The sequence below is a fragment of the Vanellus vanellus genome, assembly GCF_965231255.1.
Source record: "Vanellus vanellus genome assembly, chromosome: 1".
Taxonomy (NCBI): domain Eukaryota; kingdom Metazoa; phylum Chordata; class Aves; order Charadriiformes; family Charadriidae; genus Vanellus; species Vanellus vanellus.
Window position 1 is genome coordinate 201,012,913 of NC_138905.1, and position 19,018 is coordinate 201,031,930.

A 19,018-nucleotide genomic window follows, 5' to 3' on the forward strand; every position below is an offset into this window, starting at 1 on the left:
GGCTGCGGGCACAGCGCGGCCGGGGCTGGGCAGCCAGGTTTTTGTTTCTTTTCTGGAACTTCCTCCCTAAGGGCACCCCATGATGTCAGCCAGCCGTCAGCCCGCCGCGGCCAGGCTGAGTGCGCTGCTGGCAGTTCCCGGCCGGACTCGGCCTCGGAGGCACAAGCCGGGAGCCGAAGGCGGTGAACAGGCTGTTTCTCTGCGCTGTGGGGTAGCTCGGAGCCTTTTGTGATCCTCCGCCAGCCCTTTGGGACTGAGCATCACCCGTTAGACATCCAACCCCTGCCCTGGGGTCGAGTCTGACCAGCAGCATGGTAGCCAGGGGGGGAATGGCACGGTTTTGGAGTCTGGAGAGCCTTCAGATGGGTACGTGTGAGTAGAACATGCTCTCTCTCTCTCTGGCTCTCTCTCTCTCTTTTTTACAGTGTTTTTAGATTGAACTGATAAACTGTGGCAGTCAGGGAGCCTGATTCTGATCACGCTTATACCGTGTCATCCGTGGGAGCTTCCAGCCTTACACCGGTGACAAAGCTGCTGGGAGATGAGAATCAGTACCAGGCTGTCTTTTAATTTTTTGCGCCCCGTTGGGGCGATTAGGAAAGCCCACCCCTACCTCTGGTATTTCTGTCTGTAAACAACAGAGGAGTAGATGCAGAATGCGAGCGACTGATTTTTGCTTGAGTAACTACGAAGACAATGTAAGCTTGTTGGTTTGGCACAGAATAATGAACAGTTATCGGTCCCAAAATTGCAGTCATTTTTCATCTGGAGCCAAATGAATTAGGTTATTTTGTTGTGGCGTTCTTACTGGAACAAACCGACAGGCAGTACTGATATTACAGTGGAGACGTATAAAGGATCACTGGGATTAATTTTTTTTTTCATGTTGCTTTATAATCTAGAAATTGATTTAATGAATTATTTATTTGCAGGTTTTTTTTAATAAAGCAGTTTCAGTGAGTTTCACAAGATGTATTTTAAAAGTTTATCAGTGCTTAGATTTGTAAGTCTGTAGGGAAAAAGAATCTCATTTTTTTAAGTGGGGATTCTGCCTCCTTCCTGATTAGGCAGATTATACCATTAATGTGAGTGTATATTTAAAATGCAGGGGACTAGAAGAGAGTGGTTGAATAACCATGTTCTGTTATATCAAGACTATGCTATATTTTTACACTTTTAAAGGAAAGAAAAATCTTCCAAGCTTTTTAGTGAATCTGTGCAGTGATCAGCTTTGATCTCTCTTGCCAATTAATATGCAAATGACCACAGGTGCTAGATGATGGAATGAGCACCCTTGAGGAGGCTGTTTCTCCCTGTAAGGGTAAATCACGGATAAGCAATGGTGTCCCTGTGAGCTGTGTAGGTGTGCAGAGTAAAGCCAAGAGTCATCCCTTGGTGACTCTCACCTACCCGGGGCTCAGAGCTCATCAGGCAGGCGGTGCCCAGGCTTGAAGCAGGGCTGAGAAGAGGCAGGGCCAGGGCTGTGCTGCTGGGTGGAACCGGCAGGTTCCATAACTCCACTTAAAGGTCCCTTCTCAGGCACTCGGGCGTGAGAGAGATGCTCTGCAGACTACGGGGCAGCTTATCTGGGCCGCAGTAACCATTAGAAAAGCAGTTCGGTGCCAGCAGCCCATTCTGAATTTTATTTTTTATTTTTTTATTGGATTTTTGAACACTGTATGATCTCCAGACTCTCTAGTTATTCACAGCTTGGGCCTGCCATAGGAATAAATCTTTAGGGATAAATTAAGAAGGACCAGAGAAGGCACTCAAGCACAGGGCCACTGGTCATGAATGCTTCTTGGTTACTAGCTCATCCCCTGATTTGTGTGAACGTTACAGCTGGCTTTCAAAGGCAAACCTGCTCTGAAAGGGTCTGGGACTGAGCAGTGTGGACATGGGTCCCTCAGTATTACTTTGTCCCATCAGTCCCCAGTCCTCTTCATCTGCCAGTACGGAGATGATCGCCAAAAGCATCTACCACCCAGCGATGTAGCCCCAAATGGGTTTTCCAGTTTTACACAGTAACTGCACGTTTATATGTGCATAGTGACAGTCACTTAAATGATGTTTCTCTTGGTTTACGTGACTGTGTAATAAGGTGAAGCCCGTTTTAGTTCTGCCCTCTATTTCTTTACAAAGCTGCCGCTTTGGCCAGAAAATGTACACTTGTCAAACCAAGAATTTTTTTTGTGATTTGGGGCAACTAGAACAAGTTTTTTTTTTTTGGCAGTTACACCGTGACCCCTTGGGCCACCCTGTAGGTAACCCCGTGCGGGAGAGGTGTCGGCAGCCGCCTCAGAGCCGGGGCTGCGGTGTGGGCTGCCTACCCCTGTCATGGCTGGGTGGGCACCGAGGTGTCCGGTCCCTGCAGGAGATGTGACGATGTGACAGTCCCCAGCCTGGGGCTGACGGCGCCCCCCCCCCGACTGCCGGGGGCCCTTTGGAGCTCTCTTATCTGCCCTGTGGGAAGGAGCATTGAGACCTCCCTTCTGGCCTCCAGGCCATTTGAGATTCCCTCTGGGTTAAAACAATAAATAAATAATGGTTGCAGTTCTGTTTTTCATGCACAAAAAGGAGATTTTCTTAAGTTTCGTCAGCTGCAAAATGAGAAAAATCTGAAGAAGAGCAAAAAGTACTTAATGGCGGAAAAGTGGTTTTCCTGAGGGCTCTGCTGCCCTCCGCTTCTGCTGTTGTTGTTATATTCGTGACAACAAAGGCAACTTCTCAGTGATTCGTCTTGCATTGTTGTTTTTTTTTTGGGGGGGGGGGGGAGCAGAATCATAAAAATGATGAAGCAAACAGCTGTTGCACCTTTGTTTTAGCTGCCGCAGATGGTGGGACTGAGTCTTCAGCCTTAGTGGATGACAATGGCAGTGAGGAAGATTACAGTTACGAGGAGCTCTGCCAAGCCACTCCCAGGTACCTGCAGCCCGGAGGGGAACAGCTAGCAATTAATGAGGTAACGTCCTGGGCTTTGCATTGCTCTTAACGACGGGGAGGGGGGAGTGCATGTGTTTTCCACAGGTCTGAGGTTTCATGTTAATAAAAAGTGCAATGGCGGTAGCCAGCATAGCGAAGAACCCAGCAGCCATGGTGTCCTCTCTCTGGCAGGGCCCACGAGCAGATGCCAAGGCAGGAGCATGGTGACTGGTACTTCGCTGGGAGCGTAACTCGTTAGCCTGTGTAACTTGTTAGCCTATGTAGCTACTCTGGAGCAGGACTCTAATTGTTCTCACTAATAAACAGAATCATAGACTGGTTTAGGTTGGAAGGGACCTTGAAGATCATCGAGTTCCAACCCCCCTGCCATAGGTAGGGACACCTCCCACTAGACCAGGTAATAGACACATAGATTTCTAAAAATCCAGAAATTTAATTTTATACTGTACTAGGAGTAATCATGGGCACTCTAGTGAGGTATTTTGTTTGATCTCTTAGTCATTTGTAAACAGTTCGTTGTTTATCTTTTGTCCTTCACAACCTCGTTTTCTACCTATCTCAGCTGATAAGCGATGGCAGCATTGTCTATGCAGAAGCTCTCTGGGACCATGTGACTATGGATGATCAGGAGCTGGGCTTCAAAGCTGGAGATGTCATTAGAGTACTAGAAGCTTCCAACAAAGATTGGTGGTGGGGAAGAAACGAGGACAAGGAAGCCTGGTTTCCAGCTAGCTTCGTCAGGGTGAGTAACTCTTGCTTTTGCACCATTGTCACGTAAGATTGCTAGCAGAGTGCGACAGCAATGGTCATGGCATTACATTTAAGTGAAGGGCCTGATCCTCAGCATCTTTATATCTGAACATCAGTGGTGTAACTCCTAGTGACTTCACAAGTTAAAAAGCAATAAAGAATCACACTCCAAGATCCCTTAGCTCCTCCAACACCTTTCACTCTGGCTTCTTCCTTTGTGTGGTTCTTTTGTAACCAAAGGAGTTTCTGAAGCAGAAATGAGGGCAGCAGAAAGTTCAACAAGGAGCAATCAGTGTATACAGAGAGGACGCAGCAGTTTTCATGAGGGAGTGGGGAAAGCTATGCTGCAGGGATTTCTTGGTAAAATAGGGCTTAATTTATTATCACAACATTGTGTGGGAATCTGGTTCACAGTCTGAACTCCCCAGTCAGAACTCAGCCAGATTAACTCTCGAATGGTATAAAATTGAACTATGTTTTAGAAATAAATTTAAATAACTCTTTGAGAGCCTGTAATGAAGCTTGGGCCACACTGTGTGAAGTATTACACAAAGTGGAAGAGATGGTTCCTGCCTTTGGCCTTCCTAGACCTCCAGCCAACATGGGCAATCAGACAAAAGTCGAAAAAGGAGGTGCTGTTTTCCGTGTCATACAGATGGGGAACTGGGGCAGAGGGAAACTATTTAGAAGTGTTTGAGTTGTCTACTTTTATAATTTTTACCCATATGCTGGCTTGGCCAAAATAACACATAGACTATTAGTAAGGGTCAGAAATAAGCTTGATTCTGAAAAATACAGAGGCAACACAACATGGTATCTCCCAGATAACTGTGAGCAGAAAACTGTGTATTTAACCAGACAGAAATCTCAACACTTTATTTGAATGTGCAGTGGGTACAATGACATAAGTCCTGTTGTGGAACCCTCTCTATAAGGTAAGAATGGGAACATTTCTGTGGCAAGTCCTCTCTTAATTGTAAGAAGTTTGTAACAGTTTTATCACATTTTGTAAATGTTTGCTGCTTTACTCTAGTTTGCTTTGTTTGTTCTGGCTGCAGCTGCGAGTTAATCAGGAAGAAGTGCCAGAAAATTGTAGTAGTATCCAGGATGAAGAACAAGATGCAGATGTTAGCAAGCATCGTCAGAAAATAGCTGAAAACAAGGATCAGATGAGAACCAACGTTATACAGGAAATTATGAACACAGAACGAGTCTATATCAAGCATCTCAAGGACATCTGTGAGGTACATGCTTTAACCTGAGGGCATTCTGCTGACCTAATGTGAACAAAACATCCCATATAAGTTGAGAACCGGGTTGGTTTCTTATATCGAAATATTCCCAATTGCGCTTCTGTGGCTGTCAGTCAGACGCTGCTTGTGTCCTCTTATGGCTTTCCTCTCTACCAACTGCCGCAAGGCACCGCTTCCTTTTTTTAAAAAAAAAACCATTCCACTTTTGACATGGAAAAAGTGCTTTGCTTATCTGACCTCTATTTCCAGGATAATGAGAGAAGGAAGTCCAGTTTATTTAGAACTTTTTACCATTTGGTTTAAATAGAAAACTTGCAGTAACTTTAATAAAATTGATTACAGTTCAGGGACAAAAGTTTTTGAAAGTAACTTGCAAAGAGAATATTTGCTGGGTGAGATTTTTTTTTGTTTTCTCTAACAAAGAGATTTTTGCTGGATGCTTAGAAGAAGTCTTTAAAGATATCTTAGAACTACCTTCCTTGTTTGAACCATAAGATGTGGGGCTTCCTCTGGTTTTTGTTCAAATTTTGTTGAAGGCCCACACTTGGACAAGAGCCTTCTTAGTACTTTGCACTGAAGTTTGCCTCTTCTGACGTGAACTGTGATGCATTTGACCTGTATTTGCCTTGTATTTGTGGTTAGTATCTAGAAGGGTGCTAAGCAACCTACTAAAATATTCTTTGTACCCTTAGTTTGCTAGGTCTCTCTCTGTATTTGTTGTGTTGTCATCCTTTAGTCCACCACTCATTAGATTCTCTCATGGACAACAAAGTAGACAAGACAGCAGCGTTTTTTGATTTTTTTTTTTTGTTAGATCAGGCCTTTTTAATGCATTTTGAGGAAAGAAAAAAGGGAAAAGAAAAAGATAAAAACTAGTTGCTAATTAGCTAATTTTAAAACATGAAACATAAGTTTTGTCATTTAGATTCACTGTTTACTTAAGCTAGTAAGCTTGACTGTGTGCCTAAAAGATCAGGCAGGAATTTGTACATGCAGCTGTGTTGCTGCCACGGTTAGCTGAGTTTGAGTTCTAGGACATGACTTTCATATTTTACTGGCCTATTAATTCTTAGACTGATATGAATAACTATTTTTCTCTAATACATATATTCTATACCTCTTTTTTTAAATGTGACATGCCTCTGATTTTAGTAGAAGAGAGCAAACACACGCTTTCCAAGTAGAGAAGTGATGCTTCATGTTCAACATGTGGGGTAGAGATGGTCTTCTCTCTTCAGAATGAATCTGTAGGGCAGGACATAAGGCTGAAAATATCCTCACATAAGACTTAGGCCAGAAAAGCTACTGCAGATAATAATGCAATTTTGCAAGCTCTGCACTAGAATGAATCACCAGGGCTGGTGCTGTCAGGATCATGAAGCCGGAGTATACTCAGGAAAACATTATACGTTCAAGAAGTGTCTGCAGTCCTCGGTACAAGAGCTGCACAGGAATTAGTTTTTCTTGTTGGAATTATCCTCCTAACAGTAGTAAATGTGGTAGCTGGCTTGTAGTGTAGCCACTGTATAGCTGTCAGAGCAGATGGCTGTGGAGGAGACAGGAATATTCATAACAGTGCCAGCAAAATTCAGGGTTGCTTCCTGGTAGACCTCACCGGAGCAATCGCAAGGCTTTTTACAGCTGTCTGCTCCCAAAGCAATTTGGGGGAAACCTTCCTGAAAGCAGCCAAACAGAAGAGCCTGGCAGATAAGCCCTGTCATACCAGTTAACCTTCGCACTCATCTGTACCCCGGCGCCGTAGCTGATAGGAGAGTATGAGCACGGCGGCTATTCCTGGATATTCAGCCCCTGCAGCGTATCCTCCTCGCCACGCTCAGCTGTGTGGAACAGGTACCTGGGGATGTGTGGCTCTGCGTGGCAGCAGCTGCTGCGTGTTTCTGCTCTAAGAGGCCCCTGATCATACCTTTGCTTCTTAGTTAAGCGAATGCTGATGCGATCTGATGTTGGTTATGGAATTTGCTCCGAGGGCGTTTTAAAACTGAAGGGCTCAGTTGTGTGTCTGCTTAACACTGGATATGAATAAAGTGACCCGGACCCCTGTGATGTTCTTACAAGTAAAGAGAAAAAACATGGAAAAGTGATTGTATTTTTGTGTAAGGTCTTGCTAATACTGTTACCTCCTGCCAATACCATATGGATTTTACCAAACAGCAGCATTTTGAATGCATTATAATATGTTCTTTATTTTGGTTCTCTGGCTTAGACTGTGCCCTGCTTACCTACTGCTTAAGGAAAGAGTACTTTAGCCCTGGTAGAAATTGTCTTTATATTCATTGTTTTAGGGTTTGTTCTTATCCGCACAGAGAAGAACTGTTATGGCACAGAGAAACTGCTATGAAAAAGCACGGCAGCTAAAGCGGTGGCTGTCTAAGGCATGGGGCCTTACAGCGGGCTCGCCTCCAGCGTGATGGGTAGTTGTAACAAGGAGATGTGAAGGGGTTTTACACACTCTGCAGGTTTCTGGTTCCCTGATTCATCTACGGTACTGTGAGACAGAAGGCGGACTGCAAGAATCAATGTGTAGACATTTCAGACACAAATCTGCAATTGCATGTCCGTGTGTGTGCCTGTGGCTGGGAAACCACTCACCTGCCCGTAGATCACAGGGGGGTTGTCAGCTCAAATGGGCTTGTTCAGGGTAGAACCTGTTTTCACATCTTCAGGCTAAAGAGGGTTTTTTATTTATTTCCAGGGTTATATTCGGCAGTGTCGCAAACACACAGGAATGTTCACCGCAGCTCAGTTAAGCACCATTTTTGGAAATATTGAGGATATTTACAAGTTCCAGAGGAAGTTTCTGAAGGATCTTGAAAAACAGTACAACAAAGAAGAACCTCATCTAAGTGAAATAGGGTCGTGTTTTCTTCAACATGTATGTTGCAAAAGTTGTTTTTATTTATGAAATTAACAAAATATGATAAGAAAAATGCTAAGTTACCATGATAGAAGGGGATTTTAGTAACAAGTGCTTATCAAATACTCAACTGTGTATAGATAGCATTTTAGAATGTAGAATAATTTACAATTAAAGGATTATTTAAATGTTTCAGATTTCTCCTCATCTTTAGCAAGCATGTAACTTTGTACACAATTTTAACTTCCCTTTTCAAAACCGTAACGGGCACAGGTGAGCTGGATTATTTGCAGTGATGTCATATTGGACATGTAAAAACTTCCTAAAGAAAATAAGGAAAGAAGGTTGTGGGGAAAGAGGCTGTGAGTTCACGATAGACACTTGCTAAGCCTGTAGCTATCTTCCACAAAGAAAAGAACTTCTTAAAGTGGGTTTGGTTATCCTGACTCAATGGAGGCCTATGTTTCTGCGTTCTTACAAAGATGGTAGATAGTTTTGACTATTACAAAGTATATTTCTGCATAGTTTCAAGGCTGATCAGCCAGGAAACAATATAGGAAATGGATTAATTAATTAGATACAATAGATGTTACACAAATATCTTTCCTGCTTTATAGGCAAATACTTTACTTAAAGCTTTGACTTTTTTCTTTTTTTTTTTTTAATAGCAAGAAGGCTTTGCTATTTATTCAGAGTATTGTAACAATCATCCCAGTGCCTGCATTGAACTTTCCAAACTAATGAAACAGGGCAAGTACCGCCACTTCTTTGAGGCCTGTCGCTTGCTTCAGCAGATGATTGACATTGCCATTGATGGTTTTCTTCTCACGCCCGTTCAGAAAATCTGCAAATACCCTCTGCAGCTTGCAGAACTGCTCAAATACACCACTCAGGAGCACAGGTGAGAGAATGAAAAAACCAAATCTTGTAACAGTAATAACATCTAATTACTCAAGCTTTCTGGGTGAAACAACACTGAGGCTTTTGAGATCAGGAACAAAACTCCCATTGGCTGCTATAGTCAGGAGCTCCTTACTAGATGAGCATCTTTGGAACCATCACAAATATTAACAAAAACAGTATCTGAAAATGCAGCACAGGGGACTGACAGGATGCAAGACAGAATGACGAGCAAGGGAAGGAGGGAGAACGAAAAGATGAAGATGCTGAAGTAGGATGCAAGGAGGAATGTGTAAATCAGAGAGAAAAAAGCCAGTGTATCCAAGAAAGGAAGGAGAAGGAAATCCACAGAAGAAAGGGGGAAGCTGCATAAATGTTGTGGACGCAAGAAAAGGTAAAGAAGGCCTTAGAAAAGAATGCAGTCTGAGCAAGTTTTGAGGTAATGTTTTTTAGAAACTTATTAGTAATAAACATTGCCTTTGATTGCAGTAAAGTCCAGACACTAGATTTTCAGCTGGGATAAATAAGAACTGAAGTAGCAGGTTATTAGTATACTCCTGAGCTGATTAAATCTTTGACTAAATTAAGATTTTATCTTTAAATGTCTGCCTTTTTACCTTGTACAACTGCAGGAAAAATATTCCATTGTGACCCCTGTGCTCAAAGTCCAAATGCAGCCTGAGGCAGTGCTTCCTTGGCCAAAATCTGCGCTTTAGCTTTGAGAAAACTCCCCTTGGAGACCACGGGATTTTTGCCAGGGGCAAAATATAGGGGATGAGAAGTACTGACATTCAGGTGTGAAATGCCTCCATTCAGTTCTGTGGCTACCTGGAAAGTCCTGCAATAACAATTAGTGACATGGGAATCTCTTTCACTGCTACTAATTTTAGAAAGAGTATTCTGTGAGCTATTAAACCTGCAGATGAAGTGACAGCAAGGTCTTGCCACCTTCCACCCATAGTACCTGTTTTCCTCTTCTGTGGCACAGCATCCAGAGATGCCTCCGAGCAGACAGGTGCCCAGTGTACAGAGATGCTCACGGACAGGCAGGCCTACAACCACACGGAGCCTTGGTAAAGCTTCAGCCAACTGGTTTTTTTGCTTTGTGTTCATGAAAAGTTTGAAGATCCGATGTGCACAGCCTGCCGTGAAGGCCACAGGTTATGCAGCAAATGTGGAATAACGTACACACCACCAAAGAAAGAAGGAACTGAGATAAGGAAGGGCAAGAGTAGCAGCGTGGATATCATGCGGTCACCCTGTGGGACATCTCCCTGACCTTAGTAGGATCCTGTTATTGTTAATCTCACTTTTTGTATACAGTGTGGCAGAAAGAGTTTCCATAGATATAAATAGAGAGAGGAGAGTAAAACGCAGATTTAGAAGGGAAGCGCATCCATCAGCAGCAGCCGATGAAAATAGGAACTAAGACAGAAGCAGATAAAAAGGACAGCGAGGCTGACCCCTTTGCAGGATTTATTTCTGGCTCGTACTGTTTTCTACTTCTGGCTCCTTTTTCTGCAAGAGATGTTCTGATAAAGGAGGGAAAGCAGCTGCTCTGCTGGGATTCTAAGGCAAGAAATACGTCTCTTCTATTCTCTCTTCTCAGAGACTCCTTTTGAGGAAGGTGAAGGAGTGATGGGTGCTACTCAAAGGGGAAGGAAAACCTGCCTAGAGGTTGGGGGCATTCATAAGCATGTGCGGAGCTCAGGGAAAGAAGGAGGGGAGCAGAGCAATGGAAAAAGGACAGGAGACTTGCATTTGACCTGGAGCAGGCAGGGGCAGGTGACCGCCTTGGCTCTTACACACTTGTTCCATGGAAACAGGCCACTTTGTCAGCATTGTCTCCTTTAATTCCTCTCTTCGGTGCCCATGTTCTTGGGTCCCTCACTCACCCTGTTTGAGGTTGCTTTTGGTATTTTTTTCTGCCCACATAGCGTTCTCCATTAGCATTCATCCATCCAGCTGTTGGGAAGAAGAAGGAGAAAATACAGTTGTTAAACACAATTAAAGGAATGCCCTTCCCAATAAAATCCCACTAAAATCTTGCTTAAAAACAAATTCCTTTGGTGAAATGTAGGTATCACTGAGGTCAATGGGAGTTCTGCCATTGTTTTCAGTAGAGGCAGCATTAAAATTCATGAATCTACCTCCTCTGCCTCCTTCCATCAGTTTAATAATTTGCTCCTGGGCAAAGCCTAGCAGTACAGCAGCACTGAATTGTGCAGACTACTATGTGAGGTTCAGGATAGCCGAGAATCAGGTTTCTCTTATTTAAGTACCCTGAGTAGAGGGATCAATGGGTAATGTGGGCTAATATTTCAAGCACTGTGTCACAGTTTGTGATTGCATCATATCCATTGCATAAGTGATCTTTGAAACGTGCCTACATTTCACAGTGATTATAACAACATAAAAGCTGCATATGAAGCCATGAAGAACGTAGCATGCCTGATCAATGAGCGAAAACGAAGACTAGAAAGCATAGACAAGATTGCACGTTGGCAAGTCTCTATCGTAGACTGGGAGGTAAGTGTCGCCCTGTCCCTTTCCTGGGCAAAGGTACTGTGTACAGTACTTCATGTCCTCTACAGGATATGTCTTTCTGCATAGTAGGTAGTTTATGGTGTCAACTTTTCAACTGGTCATTGCTCAGTTAAAAGTCCAGTTGCTTCATTTGCAGTGATTCTGTTACTGATTACCTTGTTTATAAATCGGGAAGAGCAGCATGTATTAACAAGGACACTTGTCTTTGAGATGACAAAATGGATTTTTTTAAAATGCTAGACCTATATAGAATCTCCTTTGGGTTTTTGGTAGTTCTGTCAGAACTTGAACCTGCTTTATTGACTTTAATGAGTTTTCTCCTCATTTATGCAGAAGTAAAGTAGAGCAGAACCACATTCTTTGAGTTTGCCTGGATGAGATTATCTACATTCTATGACATTTTCAAATCTAATAATAAAACCACAAGAAAAACGAATAAGACTTGATTATAAAGTGAGGCTGGTTAGGCACACAGTAAGGTCTTAAAATATTATTTACTACATATCTGTATATCTTCTTAGGGACCAGATGTGTTAGCCAGAAGCTCAGAACTGATCCACTCAGGAGAACTGACCAAAATATCAAAGCAAGGCAAAAGCCAGCAGAGGACTTTCTTCCTTTTTGACCATCAGCTTGTGTTCTGTAAGAAGGACTTACTGAGAAGGGACATCTTGTATTATAAAGATCGTATTGACATGGATGAGATGGAAATTTTGGACACTGAAGATGGCAGAGACAGAGACTTTAACATTAATGTCAAGAATGCTTTTAAGATAATAAATAGAGTGACAGAAGAGATTCATTTGTTCTGTGCAAAAAAGCAAGAGGATAAAAAGAGATGGATGGAAGCATGCAAAAGTGAAAGGAGAAGAGTTCAGGAAGACAAGGAAATGGGTGAGTGGAAGGATTTCCTCTCTAAAAGGTGGTAAAAACAAGGAGGAATGTTCTTGCTTTTACACTTATTTATGCTTTGTGCAGATATGCATTCTGCCTTCTGGGACAGGTGTCTCTTTCTTACCCAACATGACTTTTAGCTATGTAAGTGAAGCCTATTCAGGTGTGTTTGCCCTGTCATTGTGGGCCAAAGGGCAGTTAGCTCTGATATCCGTGTCACAGCGTAACCCGTGTGATGCTGGTGCATTACAGAGCAGAACGAGATATGAGATACGACAATATGCAATTCACAAAGACCAATCAATAATAAAACTCCATCCAAATTCCTAGCACTTCTCTGTGAATCATTGGCCCAAAACATCTGTTCATAAAGGACACTTTATAATAAAGCTAAGCAGCAAATTATTCTGTGATTCTATGATTCTGTTCTGTTCTGTTCTGTTCTATTCTATTCTATTCTATTCTATTCTATTCTATTCTATTCTATGATTCTGATTGTATATTTATACTGTCCATATCATATAATGGCACCTCCTGCATCCACGAGACCTGTGCAGTTAGAATAGACTGTTTCAGTTGGAATGGACCTGCAACAATCATCTAGTCCAACTGCCTGACCAATTCAGGGCTGACCAAGATAAAGCATGTTATTAAGGGCATTGTCCAAATGCCTCTTGAATACTGACAGGCCTGGGGCATCGACCACCTGTCTAGGAAGCCTAGGAAGTGTTTGACCACCCTCTTGGCAAAGAAATGCTTCCTAACGTCCAGTCTGAACCTCCCCTGGTGCAGCTTTGAGCCATTCCCAGGCGTCCTGTCACTGGATACCAGGGGGAAGAGCTCAGCACCTCCCTCTCCACTTCCCCTCCTCAGGAAGCTGTGGAGAGCGATGAGGTCGCCCCTCAGCCTCCTTTTCTCTGAACTAGACAAGCCCAAAGTCCTTAGCTCTTAGCAGTTGCATGGTATCATTAGTTACAGACCAAACAATAGCACCACTGGGCAGTGTGCAGAGAAATGAAGCCTAAACTTGAGTGAGCAGGGAAAAAGGTAGCAAATCCTAGGATTAACTTTAGACCCACAGCCTGCGGGACACTCTAAGGACAGTGTCTTCTGTGTGAATGTACATTTAGGATTGTTATTTTAATTTCTTTTTTTGCATAGTTTCTTTCATGCTTCCTTTAAGATCGTGACAAATGCTCCAGCAAAATTTCATTGGCAAAACATACACAAAGAAGACAGCACCACTAATAAGAAAAATAGAAATCTTTTTTAATATTCCTAAATAAGTAATAAAAATATTAGTGCATCTGCGTGTGTTGACTACATGAGAATTTCTCCTTTTTATAACACTCTTCAGGCTTAGGCTTTGGATGACAGCGGGTTAAAATTGGAAATGCAGTGAAGTGGATAATATAACTCAGAAATTATTAAAATCTAAACAAGATGCCAAATCTCATACTCCATGTTCACTTAAAACACCTGGTCAGAAGAATAGGAAGACAGAAATAACCCTTAGTTTACAAATGTAAACCTTTTGATCTTCGTGGCTTTCTCTTGTTTGATACTGTTGTAAATATGACAAAAATAAGGCCTTCTCCATATGTATTGTAGATAATACATAAACTGAAGAAAATGCTTTCAAGTTTACTAATTCATACTTTAAAAGCAGTTTTAACTCTTCCCCATTGCACCAGCCGTTGCAGTTAACCCCAGTTGTCTCAAGTCTAGAGTAAATAATGAAGCAGCCACAGCTAAACTTTCCTCAAACTCTTCAAACTTTTCAGAACCAACTGTTCTCCCACGCTGAACATCACAGTGTGACTTTATGATCCTGTTGGACACAGCACTGATGGCTTTCATGAGTTGCTCTGTGTAGAGCTTGTTCAGTCACCTTGTGATCATGGGGATGGGTGGTGGCTGCCTTTCCTATGTCACCTAAACAGAACTCTAAAATAAAGTGGATATTGCAAAAGGGTGAAGGTGATCAGAAGGTAATAAAGCAGTGCAGAGGATCTGATGATGAGTGTCCAAACAATCCCTCTTAAAACAAAGTTACAGAAAGCCTCCACTCTAGCATACAATGAGAACAGTAGTACAGTCATATGGAAGGACGATACAGAATAAATCACAGCTCATGCACTTTTGTGAGCAGGCCTGAGCAAAAGAAGATAAAATGTGAACATTTTCCATTCCCATCCTTTTTGAGGGGCACTCTTGAGCTCTTCAGACCTGTATCTACACCTCCTACTGCAGTGGTTGCTTTATGGAGCACTGGGAGACTATGTTGAGCGGGCTAAATGCTGTATGCTAGGATGCGCCTGAGGCTCACACTAGTGCTTGCCCTGGGCAGCAGCAGGTCTGTCTTGTGCACGTAGTGGGGTGTTACCATTCCTTCTAAGTGACGCTGCTGCAGAAATCCCCAAGCACGAGGAAACTGCAAAGGTGTAGCAGCTACAGCTCGAAATGTCATCATTTATTTTATGGGGACCTCATGAAAATCACAATGACATTCAAAAGGGGAGCCATTCAACAGTGGTGGCAGTGAAAACGATGAGATTTGTCGTAATAGCACTAGCCCTTATTTAGGGCTGGGTCACAAATTCCTGTGCTGCTGAGCGTAAGGGTTGCCAAGGAGGATCCATCATGCTTTCTGCCCTTCAGGCACTCTGCAATATAGTGAAGACCATTCAGTATAATGAGAAACTGTAATTTTGATAACGGCACATAGGCACAGGCATTCTTTTCTGCCCATAGAACAGCTAGCCTTCTGGAAACTTGCTTTTCAAATGTCGCAACTCATTATTCCGATGTACCTGTTCTGGCACAGGTATCATAAACCAGAGGAAAGATAGTTGAGTTGTAATAGCTAATGTCCATCTGGTCCTGTGAGTCACAGTGGCTTGAATGTTTTCTCCATTACCCAGAAAACTGCTACTTTTCTAAAATTTCTTTTTTTTTGGCATAATTGAACCTTTAGCCAAAACCAGTGGAAAGGCACCATCATTGTAAACCTCAGGTTTAAATTTATCTTGTTGATTTTGTAAGCTATCTTGCTGGACTTCACACAAAGCCTCTAATCTAACCACTCAGAGAACAAATACATACCCTTCCAAGCCAGAACTGCAAATGGCATTTTACTTCTATTTTCAAAGACACTTTGGTGCGAGTCACTGTCTTCCAAACCATATCTAGCTTTTCTTAGCTTTTATGAATATATGGGAAGAAAAGGCCACAGCCAGAAAATCCTTCTCCAAACCACTAATAGTCACCCTAAGACAGTGGTCTGTTCTCTGTTGATGAAATCACTTTCATTTTTTTTTAATCTGTTTCCTTGTTTCTATAAAGGAAAAAAGCCCTGCATAATAAAATACCTCCCAGTTATGGCTAACTGCTGTTGTATTGAAAGTTAATAGGCTGATTTGTAATAAGTTCTTCATAAATTCAGACTAAAAAAGTAAAGGGAATTTTAAAAGTATAGAGAAGTGCAGGAAGATGCAAAATGGAACCAAACCAGATGCTTCATTTTGACTTTTAATTGCAACTTCTGTGCTCTTTATGTGTGTGTGAGTGAAATGAGTGACAGCATGTGCACCCTGTTGTCTCCTTGTGCAGACGTAACATATCTGTGTATCTCGACTGTCTTGTACACAGGGAGAGGGAACTGGGTGCTTGTGCACGGGCTCCGGATGACACCAGTCACTGGTGTCACCTTTCACAGCGGATGCCTGGCACCTCTGTCACTCAGCACAGATCAGTCATACACCTGTCACATGGTAGTACGTAGCATAGGGTTGACTACATAGTGTAGCATCGTGTAAGTCATACAAGTATGCAAACAAGTACATGAGAAACCGGAGTGAGGGATCCAGCCCCAGTCTGATGCAGCCACAGGCACACCACAGCCTCCTTCGGTGTCTGGCAGATTATGTGATACTGTCTCCTCCAAGTGGAGGGAAAGATACCCAAATTTGTACTACTGCAACACCGACGACTTCAATTTGTTACCTCAAGTTAGCTCAGAGTGAGTGAAAAAAGATGCAGATTCTGCATTTGTCATCTATTACTCGGTGGCTTGTAACTTTCAGAAGTGTTAATTTACACTTTTTTTTTAATCTCTTGTTAGCTGGACTTACCTATAAAAAGAACTTTTTGTGTGGTTAGTTCCTCAGTGATTGACACTTGCAGGAACTGGGAGGCAGCTTTTCCCAGTAATCTACAGGCAAATTAATGTTCATGTTGTTATCTCAGTGAAAAACTATCGTTAAATGAATATGACGAAGTAAAATGTACTTCTAAAAACTTCAGTTATATTGCTAGTAGGATTTACTAAAAGTTGTTTAAAATATAGTTTACTTAGTTTTAATTTAATGTAATCAAGTATTAGATACAGTATTTTTATATCAATGCCCTAATTTACACTTTGACATAGGAATGGAAATCTCAGAAAACCAGAAGAAACAAGCCATGCAGAATGCCCGTAAGTCAAGGCATGGAAAAATTAAAGGTGGGTGTTCAGAATTGCTTTACATTCTTACTGTGTTCTAGTGTTCTTTATGTTAGGAAATAGCACGATCTGACTATGGTCGAGTACTTCAATCTTTTAAAAAATGTTCATGGTTTGCATGGAGTTCAAATAATTTCCGTTAACCTGTATTTTAATCTCAAATTCCGATGCCTTTGTAAACTGTCCACTAAATCAGCTCCCCAATCTCCTTCAGACAGGCAAGTCAGTATTCTCTTTATTAGAGAAGAAACTCAAGAGGTAAGGCAAGCGGTTAATTTCAGGATGTAAGAAAGTGCATGCAGAAATTAAATTAGAAATGAGGGTTACTGATTCCTTCCTTTGCTTTTACTCAAACAGCTTGTTCTTCTTTAGCAATTCTGTGCTTCATTTAAGATATCCTAAAGTTCTTTTTGCAAGCTACGTGTTGCTGTATTTACAATGACACGCTCAAAATGGCTCCCTTCTCTCCTAGACTAGAAGGAAGGATGGACCAGAACCGTGTTTCTCGGGAAACAGCTTTTTTATTCCTTTTCTGTCTCAGAAAACATGTTGTGATTTTGTCCTTTTCCATCTTAAAGTCAAATTTGGGTAAATCTCCAGTGTGTTGAGAGAATGAATTGAGGAAGTGGGACCAGATTAAGTCTCAGTTTAGGAGTGAAGGAGTTGATGTTAGGTAGTCCTCTGCTGTCAGGGATTAATATTATTACAGCATTTTCTCTTTATCAATCACTAGTTACCTATACAATCTGTCTGGATTTTCAGGGTAGTGGCTGAAAATTGTGATCAGGAGATTCTGGTCAGAATGCGCAAAGGTCAAGTCTGAGAACATTAGCCTGGAAAAATATTTTTCAAATTGAGGAAATAACATTTTTGTTGGTAGCCATATTTTCCCTAGCCTTGTTCTGAGAGTTGACTAAAATACAAGTGTCTGCTGTGTTAAGTCATTCCTTTGAAATACCAGAGTTTACTTGTGCAAGCAATATAGCCAGGCTATGTGAAACTGCTACTTACTTTTTGTAATTCTGTAATGTTTTTTTTTACCGGTATTATTCTCTTCTTAAGCCAAATCAATGCAGCAATTAAAAAGTTTAACATCAGAAAAGGTAACCTTTAGTAGTGCTTCTATTCATGGCAAAATTCATACTGGCTTTATTGACCATTGAATTTGTCCTGTGGTCCTATGCTTAAATTTTCCCAGTATTAGTTGCTCCGCTAGCTGACTCATACGCTTTCTTCCACTGTTCCTTTTGCAGGTGTAAGCTATAATGGGTGTCCTGTGCCTCCTCCACACCAAAGCCTGCATCCTATTCATCAGCGCCACATCACTGTGCCTACCAGCGTCCCGCAGCAGCAGGTTTTTGCCCTGGCAGAACCCAAGCGGAAGCCGTCCCTCTTCTGGCATACCTTCAACAAACTCACTCCCTTTAAAAAGTGAGAGGCCAAGGACCGGGGAAGGACATCGGCACGGAGGGAGGCTTACTCCAGAGAAGGACCTTGGAGACGTGGTTAAGCTTATTTCAGCTCAGTGAATCTCCAGTTTTGGAGGGAAAACCTTGGGTTCCCTTGAGCCAGAAATACAACCTTTGTCTAGAAGAAGAATGAAGTTCCTCAAGACTGCTCTGAAGTCAATGTTGCCAAGTGTCAGCATTGCTGATGAAGAGCAAGCAGTCTGCCTTCTGACAAAGACAACTTGCTGTTACTCTGAAGCAGCAGTATTTGATCTCTGTTTCTTAGGTATGTTGAAGTAATGATGGAATCATGCAGGTCACTGTAACATTTCATTTTTCTTAACCTTATGTTGATGGCCAAATTTAGGATAGGGAGGAATCTTTCCTTAGGGGTATAGCAGCAAGGAATCTTTTGCTTTTGGAGCACTGAGCAGAGACCACCCATTAAAATCAGGTGGAGACATCCCGTGTGATTAATCAGCTGTTGCAGAATTTAGTGGACCCTAATCCTTCCTGTCTTTTTCTATTAAATTGCCAAATGGCAGGAGAACATCCCGCAAGGCCTTACCATATTCCAGATTGGAACAGGGAAATTTTATTCTGTCATATAGAAACATGAACAGAGTGTGAAATAGACTATAAAGATATGTGCATTTATTGCACACAAGTGGAAACAAGAGGAGCCCCGGGCATCTCAGATTGATTACTTTCAGTCACAGCAATATACTGCGTGCTTTTCAGTATAGAGCTTTTATATCACTTTTTGCGCACTTCTTCACCTGGGAGATGCTTCTTTATATTTCCAATATGCTTATTTCTTTGTGTAAAAAGTATTTTTTTTATTTTCTAACAGAGATAATGTGAATGTACAAGTCAGAGTTGAGACAGTACATGCTGACTGCTG

General features: G+C 42.1%; 1 protein-coding gene across 2 annotated transcripts; it reads left to right on the forward strand.

Annotated features, from left to right (window-relative positions):
- Positions 1–311: 311 nt before the first annotated feature.
- Positions 312–18,101, forward strand: SPATA13 (spermatogenesis associated 13; the record flags this gene model as incomplete). Of its 2 annotated transcripts, XM_082482253.1 has the most annotated exons (10): positions 312–366; positions 2,826–2,962; positions 3,506–3,685; positions 4,752–4,937; positions 7,660–7,839; positions 8,490–8,722; positions 11,121–11,250; positions 11,790–12,162; positions 16,592–16,666; positions 17,920–18,101. In XM_082482253.1, 10 exons carry the CDS (start codon positions 312–314, stop codon positions 18,099–18,101), a joined length of 1,731 nt encoding a protein of 576 aa, XP_082338379.1. The 2 variants fall into 2 exon arrangements, with proteins under 2 accessions (XP_082338379.1, XP_082338380.1); XM_082482254.1 differs by lacking the exon at positions 4,752–4,937.
- Between the last annotated feature and the right edge of the window lie 917 nt (positions 18,102–19,018).